We start from the raw sequence: 13323 nt of genomic DNA on the forward strand, positions 1-13323 counted from the left end.
TGGATCAATCCCAAGTGGCAAGTGCACTTTGAAGGCAGCATACTTATAAATTTACAGTTCCACCACTCAAGCCAGCTCCTCAATCGCACAAGATTAGAACAAACCTTCAGATGTGTTAAGTTCAAAATGAATGGGTATTTTACTTTTTTTTTTTTTTCCCTTTGTTTGGATATTTACAACATTAGTTCTTTTTGTTTTTGGTCGTGACAACATTATTTCTAATGGATCACTGGGTTTATTTGGGCCACATCGGAGAAGATTAGTTTGTGTTTCAGTTTGGAACGTGCCCCCAAAAAATAGTTTGAATAGCTTGTATAAATTCCTAATCCATGAAGACAATGTGTTATGTTCATGTATAGGTAGTTGAGGCCTTAGCTCGTATGATAATTCGTATGGTTTTTAATATGTTATATTCGAATTCGAATTCGAATTTTAACAAATGTGTTAAGTATTAAAAAAAAAAATCTTTTAATATTGTGCGTGTAAATATGTAATATATATGTTGTGGTACTTAAGATTGAAAATTGTCCAATCCATTTAACCAAAAAAAAAAATGTTAATGGAACAGAGCGAGACATGTATTTAAATACCATGTGTTAAAATATAATTAGGATCAATTAGAATCAATTAGAATTATTTAGTATATCTAAATATTTATTATAGAATATTACGTCTTTATTATTACGATTCTCTTAGTCCCTATAAATACCCTTCTATATTGTATTATTCTACACAACTTGAATACACAACTTGAATATATTTAATAATACACACATTCTTCTTTCAATTTAGTCTCTTGTTTCTAACATGGTATCAGAGCCATGGTATCCTCCTTGAAGATGATAGGTTGTTTTCCTTGCGGGTGAAATCACCGTAGTTTTTGCACTTTTTTTTTCTATGCCATTTTTCTTTACCTTTTGTCACTCCTTTGATGCTTTTTCATCTCACTGACTAGCATATTCTCTCCGTCTTGTGTTTTTTCGAGTCGAATGATCAAACACCAATGTCATCCACTATTTTCTTATTCTCATGAAGAAATCATATAGTTTTTGCTCTCTTTCGGCAGTTCCGTCCGCGTTCTCTCGTGGCAGTTCCGTCTGCGATCTCTCGTAGCAGTTCCGTCTGCATTCTCTCGTGGCAGTTCCGTCTGTGTTTTCTCGTGGTAGTTCTGTCTGCGTTTTCTCGTGGCAGTTCCGTATGCCTTTCGTCTGTGTTTTCTTGTAGCAATTCCGTATGCGTTTCTTTCTGGTAGTTCTGTCTGCACTTCCTTCAGATAGCGGCAGTTCCGTCTGCGCTTCCTTCAGACAAGCGGCAGTTCTGTCCGCGCTTCCTTCCGGCAGTTTCGTCTGCACCCGTTTTATCAGTTTATGCAGTTTTTTTTCTCTTTATTTCGTTGTTTTAAATAAGTTTCAAACTCAAGTTGTCACTTGAGTTTAAGGAGGATGTTAGAATATAATTAGGATCAATTAGAATTATTTAGTATATCTGAATATTTATTATAGAATATTACGTCTTTATTATTACGATTCTCTTAGTCCCAATAAATACCCTTCTATATTGTATCATTCTACACAACTTGAATACACAACTTGAATATATTTAATAATACACAAATTTTTCTTCCAATTTAGTCTCTTATTTCTAACACCATGCATTCCAAACAACTAACCCATTGTCCCATTTCTTTTTTATTATCCACGAATATCTTAAATTTTGTCCCATATCCAAATTCACTGATATATACTTGCTCTGTATTTACCAACCAATCCCGCCTTGCTTTGGAACCTAATTGATTAATAATTTTTTATATAAAAAAATTATAACATGAAGACTAACAAATTGAATTGAACTAATCAATAACATTATAAATATGATTAAATACTTCAGAAATATAATAAGTATAAAGATAATTTAAAATTATTCACAATAATACATAATATATAGAAATAATTAGGTCTTATGCACACATATTTTTATATACATATATAGAGAGCGGACGGAATAGTCATTATCTATACCCGTCCCATATTCAAATAAAAATAAAAAAAGCCTTATCCAAATTCACTCCATATCTATTTTAACTGTTGAAAATACCCGTCTCATTCGAGGCAGGTAGGATAGTTCAATCAAAATTATCATTCTTATTCATATAGTATGGTTTTGACTTATGAAAATTGCATGGAACCTACCGACTCTACTGAATGAACTAAAAATCGGCTACATACTAAATTAGTTTAATTTAGAATAAAAATCAATTGTCAATAATTCAGTCAAAATTTTAATAAATAGGTTAAATTTTTTAACAGTTAACAATTACAAAATATATTACATACATAAATATATTATTTAATTATATCCAATTTAATTTTAATTGAATTTTGATTGAATTTTTAAAATTTTCGTTTTATCAATTTAATAACCGGTTCAATTTTTATAACCTTCATAGGACAAAAAACCATAATAAGCCAATGCCTGGCCGAATTTACGTATATAAGCCAAAACCAAAATCGTTTCAGTAATCAGTCAAAGCATATATTAATATAATTCGAACCAGAGTGGTTCGAACTGCATTCATTAATAATTCGAACCAAAGCAGTTCGAATTACAAATAAAGAGATCTAACTAAATCGAACCAGGTTGGTTCGAACTAGCAGCGCACGTAATTCGAACCATGCTGGTTCGAATTATAGAGAGAGAACCTGCATCAAGTAATTCGAACCAGGTTGGTTCGAATTACACAATCCCTAATTCGATGAAGGCTGGTTCGAATTAGTGGGAGACAGAGCAGTATATATATGGTTGTAAACGTGAGTTGCTCTCATTAGAGGGTGTAAGATGGCTAGTGAGGAGAGTTTTGTTGTTTTGATTCACCACAGAGGATCCATTAAGAGGAAAACTCGTTCCGGTGTGAAGTTCACAGATAAGGATCCTCTTTGTATTGTCGTGAGTCCAACGACGAGCTATGATGACCTTGTTAGATCTGTGCTGATGAAACTTGGTCTGGAAGGTGCGAAGTGGGTTAAGAAGTTTTTCTATCGCATTCCAATCACGGTCCTCCAGGATACCGTGAAGTATGATTGTTTCACGATTGGAAGTGATGAGGACTTGCAAGTCATGTTTCTTTGTCGGCGGCAGTTTCCGGAGGTGAGGACACCAGAATTGTTGGCAAAGCTGGTTGATGTGGTATCCAGCTCAGGGGGTTCGAACGGGAATACCACCACTTTAGCCACGGCAGCCGGTTCTAGTTCCAGGCCTGCCGTTGCTTCTTCCTCCGTCCCTGTGTACGAGCCAGCGGTCTAACCTGTCGCCTCCCCGTCTTTTGCTGTTGATCTCAATGGCAGCGTAGGCGACGAAGTAGGATCATTTGATATTCTGCCGAACGCTTTACAGGGCGTTCCACCGCTTGGCGTCGGAGACGGATTGTTGGGTGATGCAGAGGAGGATGACGTCGAGTCGGATATGATTGAGGATGACAGCGGCGATGATATTGGAGCGACTGAGCCTGCATTGGCGGTCGGTGGTTCTAGTTCTGGCACACAGCAGTATCCACCACATTTTTCCTCTTTGGACCTGGATGCCATGAGGCAGGAGGGGGTTTCTGGGTACTCTGTTGGATTCGGAGCTAGAGATGCGGAAGGGACTGCTGGTCTGACAGAGTTCCAGGTTGGTCAGCAATTTCAGGATAAAGATGAGGCCCTGTTAAGTGTGAAGACTTATAGCATCCGGCGAGGGGTACAGTACAAGGTAGTGGAGTCTAATTATCGCCGGTATGTAGGCAAGTGTTCTGAGTTTGGGAATGGGTGCACATGGTTGATTCGACTGAGTCTCCGGCAGCGCAAGGGCATTTGGGAGGTCAAACGGTACAATGGACCTCACACTTGTCTGGCCACCTCTATCTCGAGTGACCACAGGAGTTTGGATTATCATGTGATTTCGGTGTTCATTACACCAATGGTTAGGGCTGATGCATCCGTCAGTATCAAGGTGCTCCTAAATGCTACAGCAGCACACTTTGGGTTTAGACCGACGTACAGGAGGGTCTGGTTGGCGAAGCAGAAGGCTATTGCCCTCATCTACGATGACTGGGATGAGTCATACAACGAGCTCCCCAGGTGGGTGTTGGGAGTCTAGTTGACGATGGCTGATACAGTTGCAGTCCTACGGACGAGCCCCGTTCGAGTTGGTGGACAAGTAGACGAGTTTCAAGCTTATTTTCACAGACTTTTCTGGACGTTTCCACCGTGCATCGAGGCATTCCGACATTGCAAGTCGCTAGTTAGCATTGACGGCACCCATCTGTATGGTAAGTACGGGGGAACGTTGCTCATCGCGATTGCACAGGATGGGAACTCCAACATTCTACCTGTTGCATTCGCACTAGTAGAGGGTGAGAATGCAGAGTCTTGGACATTCTTTCTCTCCCACCTGCGAGAGCACGTGACACCACAGCAGGGTCTGCTGGTTATATCGGACAGGCATAACGGCATAAGGCTGCGCTTGAGGCTCCTGACGGAGGTTGGTTACCTCCATCTGCATACCGTGCATTCTGCATTCGACACGTAGCAGCTAATTTTGCCCTGACCTTCAAGGGCAAAGACGCACGGAGGCTTCTTGTGAATGCCGCGTATGCCAAGATCGAGGTTGAGTTTGACTACTGGTTTGATATTCTGCGGTCTGAAGACCCGGCGATGTGTGAGTGGGCGAACTAGATTGATTATTCCTTGTGGACTCAGCATCGTGATGAGGGGTGGAGATTCGGTCACATGACGACGAATATCTCCGAGTGTGTGAACTCAATCCTCAAGGGTGTCAGAAACCTCCCTGTATGCTCCCTCGTGAAGGCAACATATGGAAGGCTTGCGGAACTCTTTGTTCGCAAGGGGAGAGAGGCTGAGGCCCAGATGGGAACCGGACAACAATTCAGTCAGCACTTGGTAAAGTGTATTGAGGCCAACTTGAAGACGGCCAGGTGCTTCATGGTGACATTGTATGACAGGGATAACTCCGAGTTCACCGTAGTAGAGACCACTCCGACTGGTTCTTTCTCATTGGGTCGCTACAGAGTTTCGCTTGCCTCTCAGACATGTGACTGCGGGTACTTCCAGGCACTTCATTTCCCGTGTCAGCACGCACTTGCATGTTGTGCCTACTCACGGGTTACCTGGACTGCTTATGTTCACAGCGTGTATCGGATTAGTTCGGTATTCAGTGTGTATCGGATGGGTTTCAACCCGACGCCTGTCTGGCACGTCCTCAACATGATCCATGTCAGGAACTCGCCCAGCACCCCGCTGTGACGCAGCAACCGGAATAGGAACGGCTCTCGGATTCCCCAAGGACATCTCCGGAGACAAGAACCTCTTCCCATGCTGACTCCACCACTCTAGGAACTCATGCGACGGTCCAGGGTCGGCAACAACATCAAACCTCAGCACGGTCTCCGCACGGGACTCCCAATGGAGATGCCATTGCTGCAAGTGGTACGGGAACCATCGATCGCCGCCTCTGCAAAGTATATCAGTGACGTCACAGACCGCCACAACGCCATATGTCGAGGCTCCAAAGCCTCTGGATGCACAACTTGAAGTACGTCGGGGCTGCTATACGGCATCCAGATAAACTGCACAGAGAAACTCAACATTGTCATGGCAACTCATGGACGCAATTCATAAAGCTGTGTTAATTAAAGAAACTTAGTAAGTTGCGTACTCACCTCCCTGTCCTATAACCTGTCTATCCTCAGCCTCCACATCTGCACTCTAGGACCCTTCTCGCTAGCGGAAGGGTTGTAACCTGACCACCTGCATCTCACATGGGTCATATGACTAATTAAATGTCTGAGAGATCTTTAATAGAGTATTAATGAACATGGAGCTATGTATATTAAATTGAAGTAGAGAAGGCTAAATAGAGTACCTCGAGGCCAATGGCCAGCTGAACGTCTCATACCCTGCAGGCCTAAACCGAGGAAATCTCCAGAAGATCCAAGACTGAAGTAGCTATAGTGGGCCCGCTAACTTGACCACATGTCTATTCGCCACTCGGCACATGCACCAGTACAACCATGCCAGTGCTGCAGACCCCCAGCTGTAGGTACCCATCTCCTCAAGCCTGGCTACGTAGGGAATCCATCTGATGTGAATGCGGTTGCCGCTCTTGTCGGCAAACAGCTGCGTACCCAACAACATCATGATGTACGCACGGGCATATCGCCGCACAGTCTCGTCATCGGCTCCCTCGGGGCACTCTCCAAAAGTCTCCTGGAACCAGCTGCAGTTTACTGCGTACTTCTGAACCTAGCTGGGAGGAGGAATCACTCTAAGCAACTCCTGAAACCACACCCAAGCTGGACGGCCACCCTGGATGTATAACTGGAATTCTGATAGGCAGCCGCTCACGTAACGCCCGTCCACTGGCAAACCCAACTGGTACGCCACGTCCTGAAGTGTGATCGTGCACTCTCCGAATGGCATATGAAACGTGTGCGTCTCCGGACGCCATCGCTCGACAAAGGAACTGACAAGGGCCTCATCTAACCGGAACCATCTGTCGTTCAGTCTGGCAAGATGGTATAATCCGGCCATCTGCAAGTAAGGAACGTACCTGTCATCGAGTCGCATGCCCTGCTGCCGCCGCATGCTCCTGATGCATCGCTGTGGCTGCGCATTACATGCACTACATTGTTAGAACCAGCTTCACAACCAATGACAAAAATACCCCAGACAATAAATTATCAACAAAACATCATACCAAAATAAAACCGCATAAAAATCCATTAACGAGAACCACATGCAAAACAACTACCATAAACCACATAACTAAACCACTAACATGAAACAGTTAAACTTAAACCATTAATACAAAACAGCTAACATAAAACAACTACCACAAACCACTAACATAAAACGACTAAGATAAACCACCAACATAAAACAACCAACCTAAACCACTAACATAAAACAACTAACGTAAACCACTAACATAAAACAGCTAACATAAAACAACTAACATAAACCACTAACTAAAAACAACTAACATAAACCACCAACTAAACCACCAACATAAAACAACCAGCATAAACCACTAACATAAAACAGGTAACATAAAATAACTAACATAAACCACTAACATAAACCACCAACTAAACCACCATCTAACCCGCATGCAAAACCTCTCTACTAAACCACTATCAATACCACTACGATTAACCGCTAACATAAACCGCCACTAAAACCGCATGCAAAACCACTAACTCAGATATACCGCTAGCACGAAGTTTTTTATGTACTAACCTCGTCGTTGATGACCCCGGCTATATGAGCAACTCCGTCCAACCGATATAACCTTGTCGGATCGTCCCCCATCGGCTGAGTATTCCGTTCAGGTCTTTGTCGGATCGAATCTGGGTCGTTTTCTCTGGGATTTGGTGGGGTAGGGAAGAGGAACAATAGTTCGAATGAGGCTGATTTGAACTCCTTATATAACCAAATAATGAGTAATTCGAACCAGGGTGGTTCGAATTACTTGGTACACATTAACATGGATAATTCGAACTAGGCTGATTCGAATTATGAGCAAGTGGAGTTCGAACCACCTTGGTTCGAATTATGTTCAACTCTTTCTTGGTAATTCGAACTGTCCTGGTTCGATTTATTGCTAAATGCAATTTCGAACCAGCCTGGTTCGAATTACATTAAAATACGATTTGACTCATTACTGAAACAATTTTCATTTTGGCTGATATACGTAAATATGAAGTGATGTTGGCTTATTAGCGTTTTTTGCCCACCTTCATATTAGTAAGATTTGTTGCCAGTCTCCTATCTTCCAAATAATAAGCTCCAATAGGGCTAGAAACTAATCGCTTTTCTATTGATTAATAGATACTTAAAGGTTAACACTTAATTCGAAAAACTCCCCAAAAATACATAGGTATGGCAATCCTAGTGAATTCTGATGTATAAACCCATTTTTATAAGCTTGACATCACTTCTTTAAAAAAACTGACAATGCTTATTTGGAATTCTTAAAATTGTATATTTCAATTAATAAAAGCCAATTTCAATCCTTTTTTTTTAAATGGCCTCAAAAGAGTTTTAGAAGAAAAAACTTAGGCAAGAAATATGAGTAACAATAACATTTCCTTTTGGGATTAAAGCAATTAAAAAAATTCGGAAAGATTTCAAATTATTATAGTGGACTAAGAAGAACAAAATAAAATAAATGTTATTCTTGAATTAAAAATTAGAAGAATAAACTTATCAAATTTTCCAAATAGATAAACTTTACTTAAAAATCAAATTTGATGTAAGTATAGACACCAAAAAATTTTTGATATAGTAGGAATTATAATACTCATACACTTAAAACATAAAATCTCTTCTAAAGAGATTATTGTAATAATGATAGAGCAAGAATATATAAGATCGTTTGAGTGAAATATATAAAATTTAATTTAATTTAATGTACTATTAATATTTATATAAAATATATATATTTAATTATATATATTATTATATCATAAAAAATAATTTTAGCACGTAAATAATTATTTAAAAAATAAATAAAATTAGATATATAAATAATTTATATTTTTAATGTATCAAAATCAAGTTCCTATCCCGTTCTACATGTGAATCAAAAATACAAAAAGCAGTGTTTTAAAAATTGAATCGGATCGGCCGGTTCGACTAAGTTAATCGAAAATTAGTCCTCTAATCAATTTGGTTGACATAGAAAATTGTTTGACAAAAATCGATAAAAAATCGATCGAACCGATAATAAACCGATAAACCAATAGAATCAGACAAATTTTTTAACCGTTTTCAGAATTTAAATTAAAAAAAAAAAATCAGCATATAAAAGGTTGAAAGCATGCCTTCTCGGTTCCTCTCCCTCACACAAAAATTCTAACCCACTATCCCTCTCTGTCTCAGCCACCAGCAGCAGCAACCACCTCTTCCGTCACCGCTGACAGTGACAGACAAAGGGTCAACTTGAAGCTCTTGGCTGTCGATCCTCTTCTCCTCTGATCTTTTCTACAACGTAGAGGGTCAACTTGTTTATGCTAATTATTTTATTTGAATATTTAAAATTATATATTAATTTTTTAATAAATTTTAGAGAAAAATCCAAAACAGTCCCTGACAATTACCTTGAAAGACAACGAGGCCCTTGACAAAAAAAAAATCCAATCCGACTCCTGAAAATTATCTCGAAAGGACAACGAGGCCCCTATGCCAAAAAAAGTCAATGTTATTTTTTTGGCACAGGGGCTAATCAGTCAAAAAAAAAATCAAGGGCCGGATTGGGTGGTTTTTTTTCTTGGAGGCCTCGTAGTCCTTTCGAGATAATTGTCAGGGGTCAGATGAAGTATTCACTCATAATTTGTTGTATATTTAATTAAACCAATCTAATTACGGCTTAATTCTGGTTAGACTATTAAACCATTAAACCAATTACTTGATCGGTTCGGTTTTCACAACCATGACAAAAAGGCTCACTCTCATGCATTAACTACTCAACGGAAAGTAGCCGCATAACGGGGACCAAGACCATTTTTGGGGGACACAGAAACCTTACTAGTACTGACCAAATCACATGGCTATGTATTTATAGCAACAGAGATGATGATGAAATCTTTGGATCACAACCCCATCTTCTGTTGTTTGATATCCACCAACTAATCACTTGGCATATTCATTGTGCTGTCACCTTCAAAAGTGGTACTAAGAACATTACAAAATTTTTTGTTTCCTTCGTAGGATATAATTCATCTCACAATTCAGAAACGTGTATAATTTACATGAGAGAGAGGTTTTCAAGTAACTAGCAAAATAGCATGACAAGTGAACTAGTATTAGTTATACTTCTTCCGAGCTAGAAATTTTTGTGATAAAAAAGCGAATAAGATTTGTTATTGTATGTAGAATCAATATTAATTCTTTTTAATTGAAAGTGTTGGTACTTTAATATTTCTCATAATAATATTATATCATATTAAGCAATTTTAAATTTGATATTAGATTGACTTTAACATGTAAATATAAAAAAATACAATTCAATTTGTACTAGTTTATTAAAAATGAAATCTAATTTAATATAGAAAAACTTTGTGGTGCCTTTTAAATTTTTGTCTGAACATACATGACCAATTTTTAGTAATAAGTATTAAGTAGAGAGAAATTATAAGTCGATCTCATTTTTTTATGTTTGTGATAGACAATTTAATTGTAGATACCATAGCAATAACTTTGGATATATACTTCAATATAATATAATGATGATGTCAAAAATCACATTGTAAACTATTATATAGATTAATATGTTTGATTAAATATGTTTAACTGAATCATTTAATAGTTTATAATGTGATTTTCACATGAAGACATTATCATTGAAATATTTATCTTAATATAAAATAGGATAAAGTACTATTTTAGTTCTCAACATTTTGAACTAAATCCTAATTTAGTTCATAACGTTTCAAACGCTTTATTTTTGTTCCAAAACGTATCCAACAAATTTGATATTGTTCTTCCATTAAATTGACGCGAATAGTTAAGAGAATGAATAATGTGAACTTTAACAATGTTATTTGTTAAGTTATATTTTTTTTATATAAGAAAAATATAAACAAAACCTTCTTCTAATATTTTTTTTTTCAATCTCCTTATAGTAAAAAAATCTAAAATATTATCAATTAATTATTAACGTTCTAGAATAAAAGAAAAAAGGTTTAATTTTACTTGCACGCTAAAATTAAATTAAACATTATTGATTCTTAAATATACTAGTTATTCATGTTAAATTTAATAGTAAAATAATATTAAATCCGTTTAAAATTTTTAAAATCTTAAATAGGATGTTTGAAATATTTTAAGAGAAAAATAAAATATTTAAAATATTAAAAATAGAATTAAAAATTTACTCAAATATTAGAGGCTAAAATAATAATTCACCTTATAAAGTAGTACATTTTTTATATTTTTTGGTTAAAGTTTTATTGGCCGACCTAAAATGTTTTTGAAATCCTAGTAAAAGGATAAATTAAATATACTCTTGTAAGAAAAAAAAGCCTGATGAAAAATGAAGCAAAAGATATTCCATTTACATGAGCTAGCATGCAATGAATACTAAATCACCTATTTTTCAATTCACTTAAAAATTAATTTCATTTGCCTAACCCTAAATATATCCTAACCAGCACATCCTCTCTCTATATATAGTCCAATCCTTGCATGCATTCACCACAACACAAATTCCTTTCCACTCTCAAAACCAAAACCTTGATTAAAAAGAAAAAAACATACAATGGCTAGCTCAACAATGCTCTTCAAGGTTGCATGCTTGGCCATGGTGTGCATGGTGTTGAACACCTCCATGGCCAATGGTGCCCTGACATGTGCCCAAATCACATTCACTGCTTCACCATGCATTGCCTACATTAGGAACCCCGGTGCCGCCGTTCCAGCACAATGCTGCAACGGCCTTAGGTCACTCAATGACCAATGTAAGGGAACCCCGGAGCGCCAGGACGCCTGCCGCTGCCTGAAACGGACCGTTCTGAGCGTACCCGGAGTCAATCTCCCGGCGCTTGCTGGCCTCCCTAACAAGTGTGGGATCAACTTGCCCTACAAAATCACCCCTACCATTGATTGCAACACGTATATCACTTAAACCCCATCTTTTTTTTTTAATTTTTTGATTAGTTTAATGTTGATGGTAATTACTAATAAAAAATAATCTAGTTACAAACATTATTGTTAGTTGCTCATGCATTTGGCATAGATCACTTCACGTGAAAAATTCACATCACTTGTCGCATGTGTGAATTTGATTCTTTAATATTTTAATTTTTCTTTTCAATCATGCGTGCATGACTAAATTATGTGAAAACAAAATTAAAGTGAGCTAATATAATCTCATATCTACTTTCATTGGATTATAACATTAGAGAGACATAATTAAAATTATATATATTTTGTTTAATTTAACATTTATAATTATAAATTTATTATGTCTAATAATATTAAATAAAATAATTTTAGACTGCTTAGACTGATTATTTATTATTTCGCAAATTGTCTCTCAAATATTACTGTTTTACTTAGTGTTTGTACATATAGGAGCATCACTACATATTGAGCATCTAGTAATAACTATTCTCTATATCTTAATTAATGTATACTTTCTCGTTGCAGGGTACATTGAGCATGTTAGTTGTGCATGGAAGAACTACGCTTGTTGATTTGGATGTTGGTCTGTGGTAATAATATAATAAATACAGATTAGAATAAAGAAGAGCAGTGGTTATCTTTAATAGTTACCCCCTGTTGGTTGTTAGTGTCTTATGTGTTCTCCTCGCTAGGGAGAACTTTAATCTTTACTATGATTGTGATTTGTATTTTCGTCAACGTTATAATAAAATATTAATGTGTTTCAGTTCAAGTGTTGATTGTCCCTTGTGACATTATTGGATTTCTTAAGCTTCAGTCTCTATATATATTTGACAATTATATAGTGTATGTTATATTCATAAAATGGTGGCTTCTGATGAGGTGGGTGTGCTTTAACTGTGTTAGTTTGTGTGGTGGCTATGCCACACCAAGCAAATTATTAGAGATGGACACATTGACTTATATTTGAATTTAACTTTAGTGGTTCATCCTATTTTACTCTTTTATACCTAAAAACAGACCTAAAAAATTTAATAGTAGAGACAAAATATATACAACATGATAATAAATTTTTGGTTTGTTTTTTACTATAATTTTTTGGTGACTGAATAAATTTTTTATTTAATTGTTTTATTAGTTTCTATATATAATTCATTAATTTTTTAATTAAATTTTAATTGTTCTATTAGTTTTTATAATTTACTAATTTTTTAATTAAATTTTTATATTTTAAGAATTTGTAATTAAATCATTACGTCCTTACAGTAATTTAAATAATAACATAGGTATACTTCAGGATTCCATTCTAAATTTCATATTTTTAAAAAATTTAATAATTTTTTTTATTGTTAATACAATTAAATCTTTCTCTCTCTATATATATATATATTACTAAAAAGTTATTTAAAATTTATCTTTTTTATAATTATGTAACCGATTCTTTATTATAATATCCATAGCTAAAAAAATTATTTCATTTGATACAGTTGTTATGATAAAACTAAAGTTAACCTTAAAAAAAATATTAAAATATTTTTTTAATAATCTCATTTAAATTTGAGAATTGGTCGTTAAAACATATATCTAAAATAAAGTTTTTAAATTAACTATTAAGTATTAAAAATTAAATAAAAAATAATTTTAA

General features: G+C 36.2%; 1 protein-coding gene and 1 pseudogene across 1 annotated transcript; both read left to right on the plus strand.

Moving 5' to 3' along the window:
• Window positions 1-2835: 2835 nt before the first annotated feature.
• On the plus strand, window positions 2836-7629 carry LOC107637944 (uncharacterized; annotated as a pseudogene).
• A 3632-nt stretch (window positions 7630-11261) lies between these two features.
• LOC107637943 (non-specific lipid-transfer protein 1-like) lies at window positions 11262-12450 on the plus strand. Its single transcript, XM_016341175.3, has 2 exons — window positions 11262-11666; window positions 12204-12450. The coding sequence occupies exons 1-2, from the start codon at window positions 11314-11316 to the stop codon at window positions 12211-12213; spliced, it is 363 nt and encodes a 120-aa protein (XP_016196661.1). The 5' UTR covers window positions 11262-11313; the 3' UTR covers window positions 12214-12450.
• Window positions 12451-13323: the final 873 nt, after the last annotated feature.

This window comes from Arachis ipaensis, chromosome B4 (genome assembly GCF_059453495.1).
Source record: "Arachis ipaensis isolate K30076 ecotype BB chromosome B4, ASM5945349v1, whole genome shotgun sequence".
In the NCBI taxonomy this organism is placed as follows: Eukaryota; Viridiplantae; Streptophyta; class Magnoliopsida; order Fabales; family Fabaceae; genus Arachis; species Arachis ipaensis.

Excerpts from the sequence above, each read along its gene's own strand:
- LOC107637943 (XM_016341175.3), top strand. The coding sequence starts at position 11,314 with ATGGCTAGCTCAACAATGCTCTTCAAGGTTGCATGCTTGGCCATGGTG.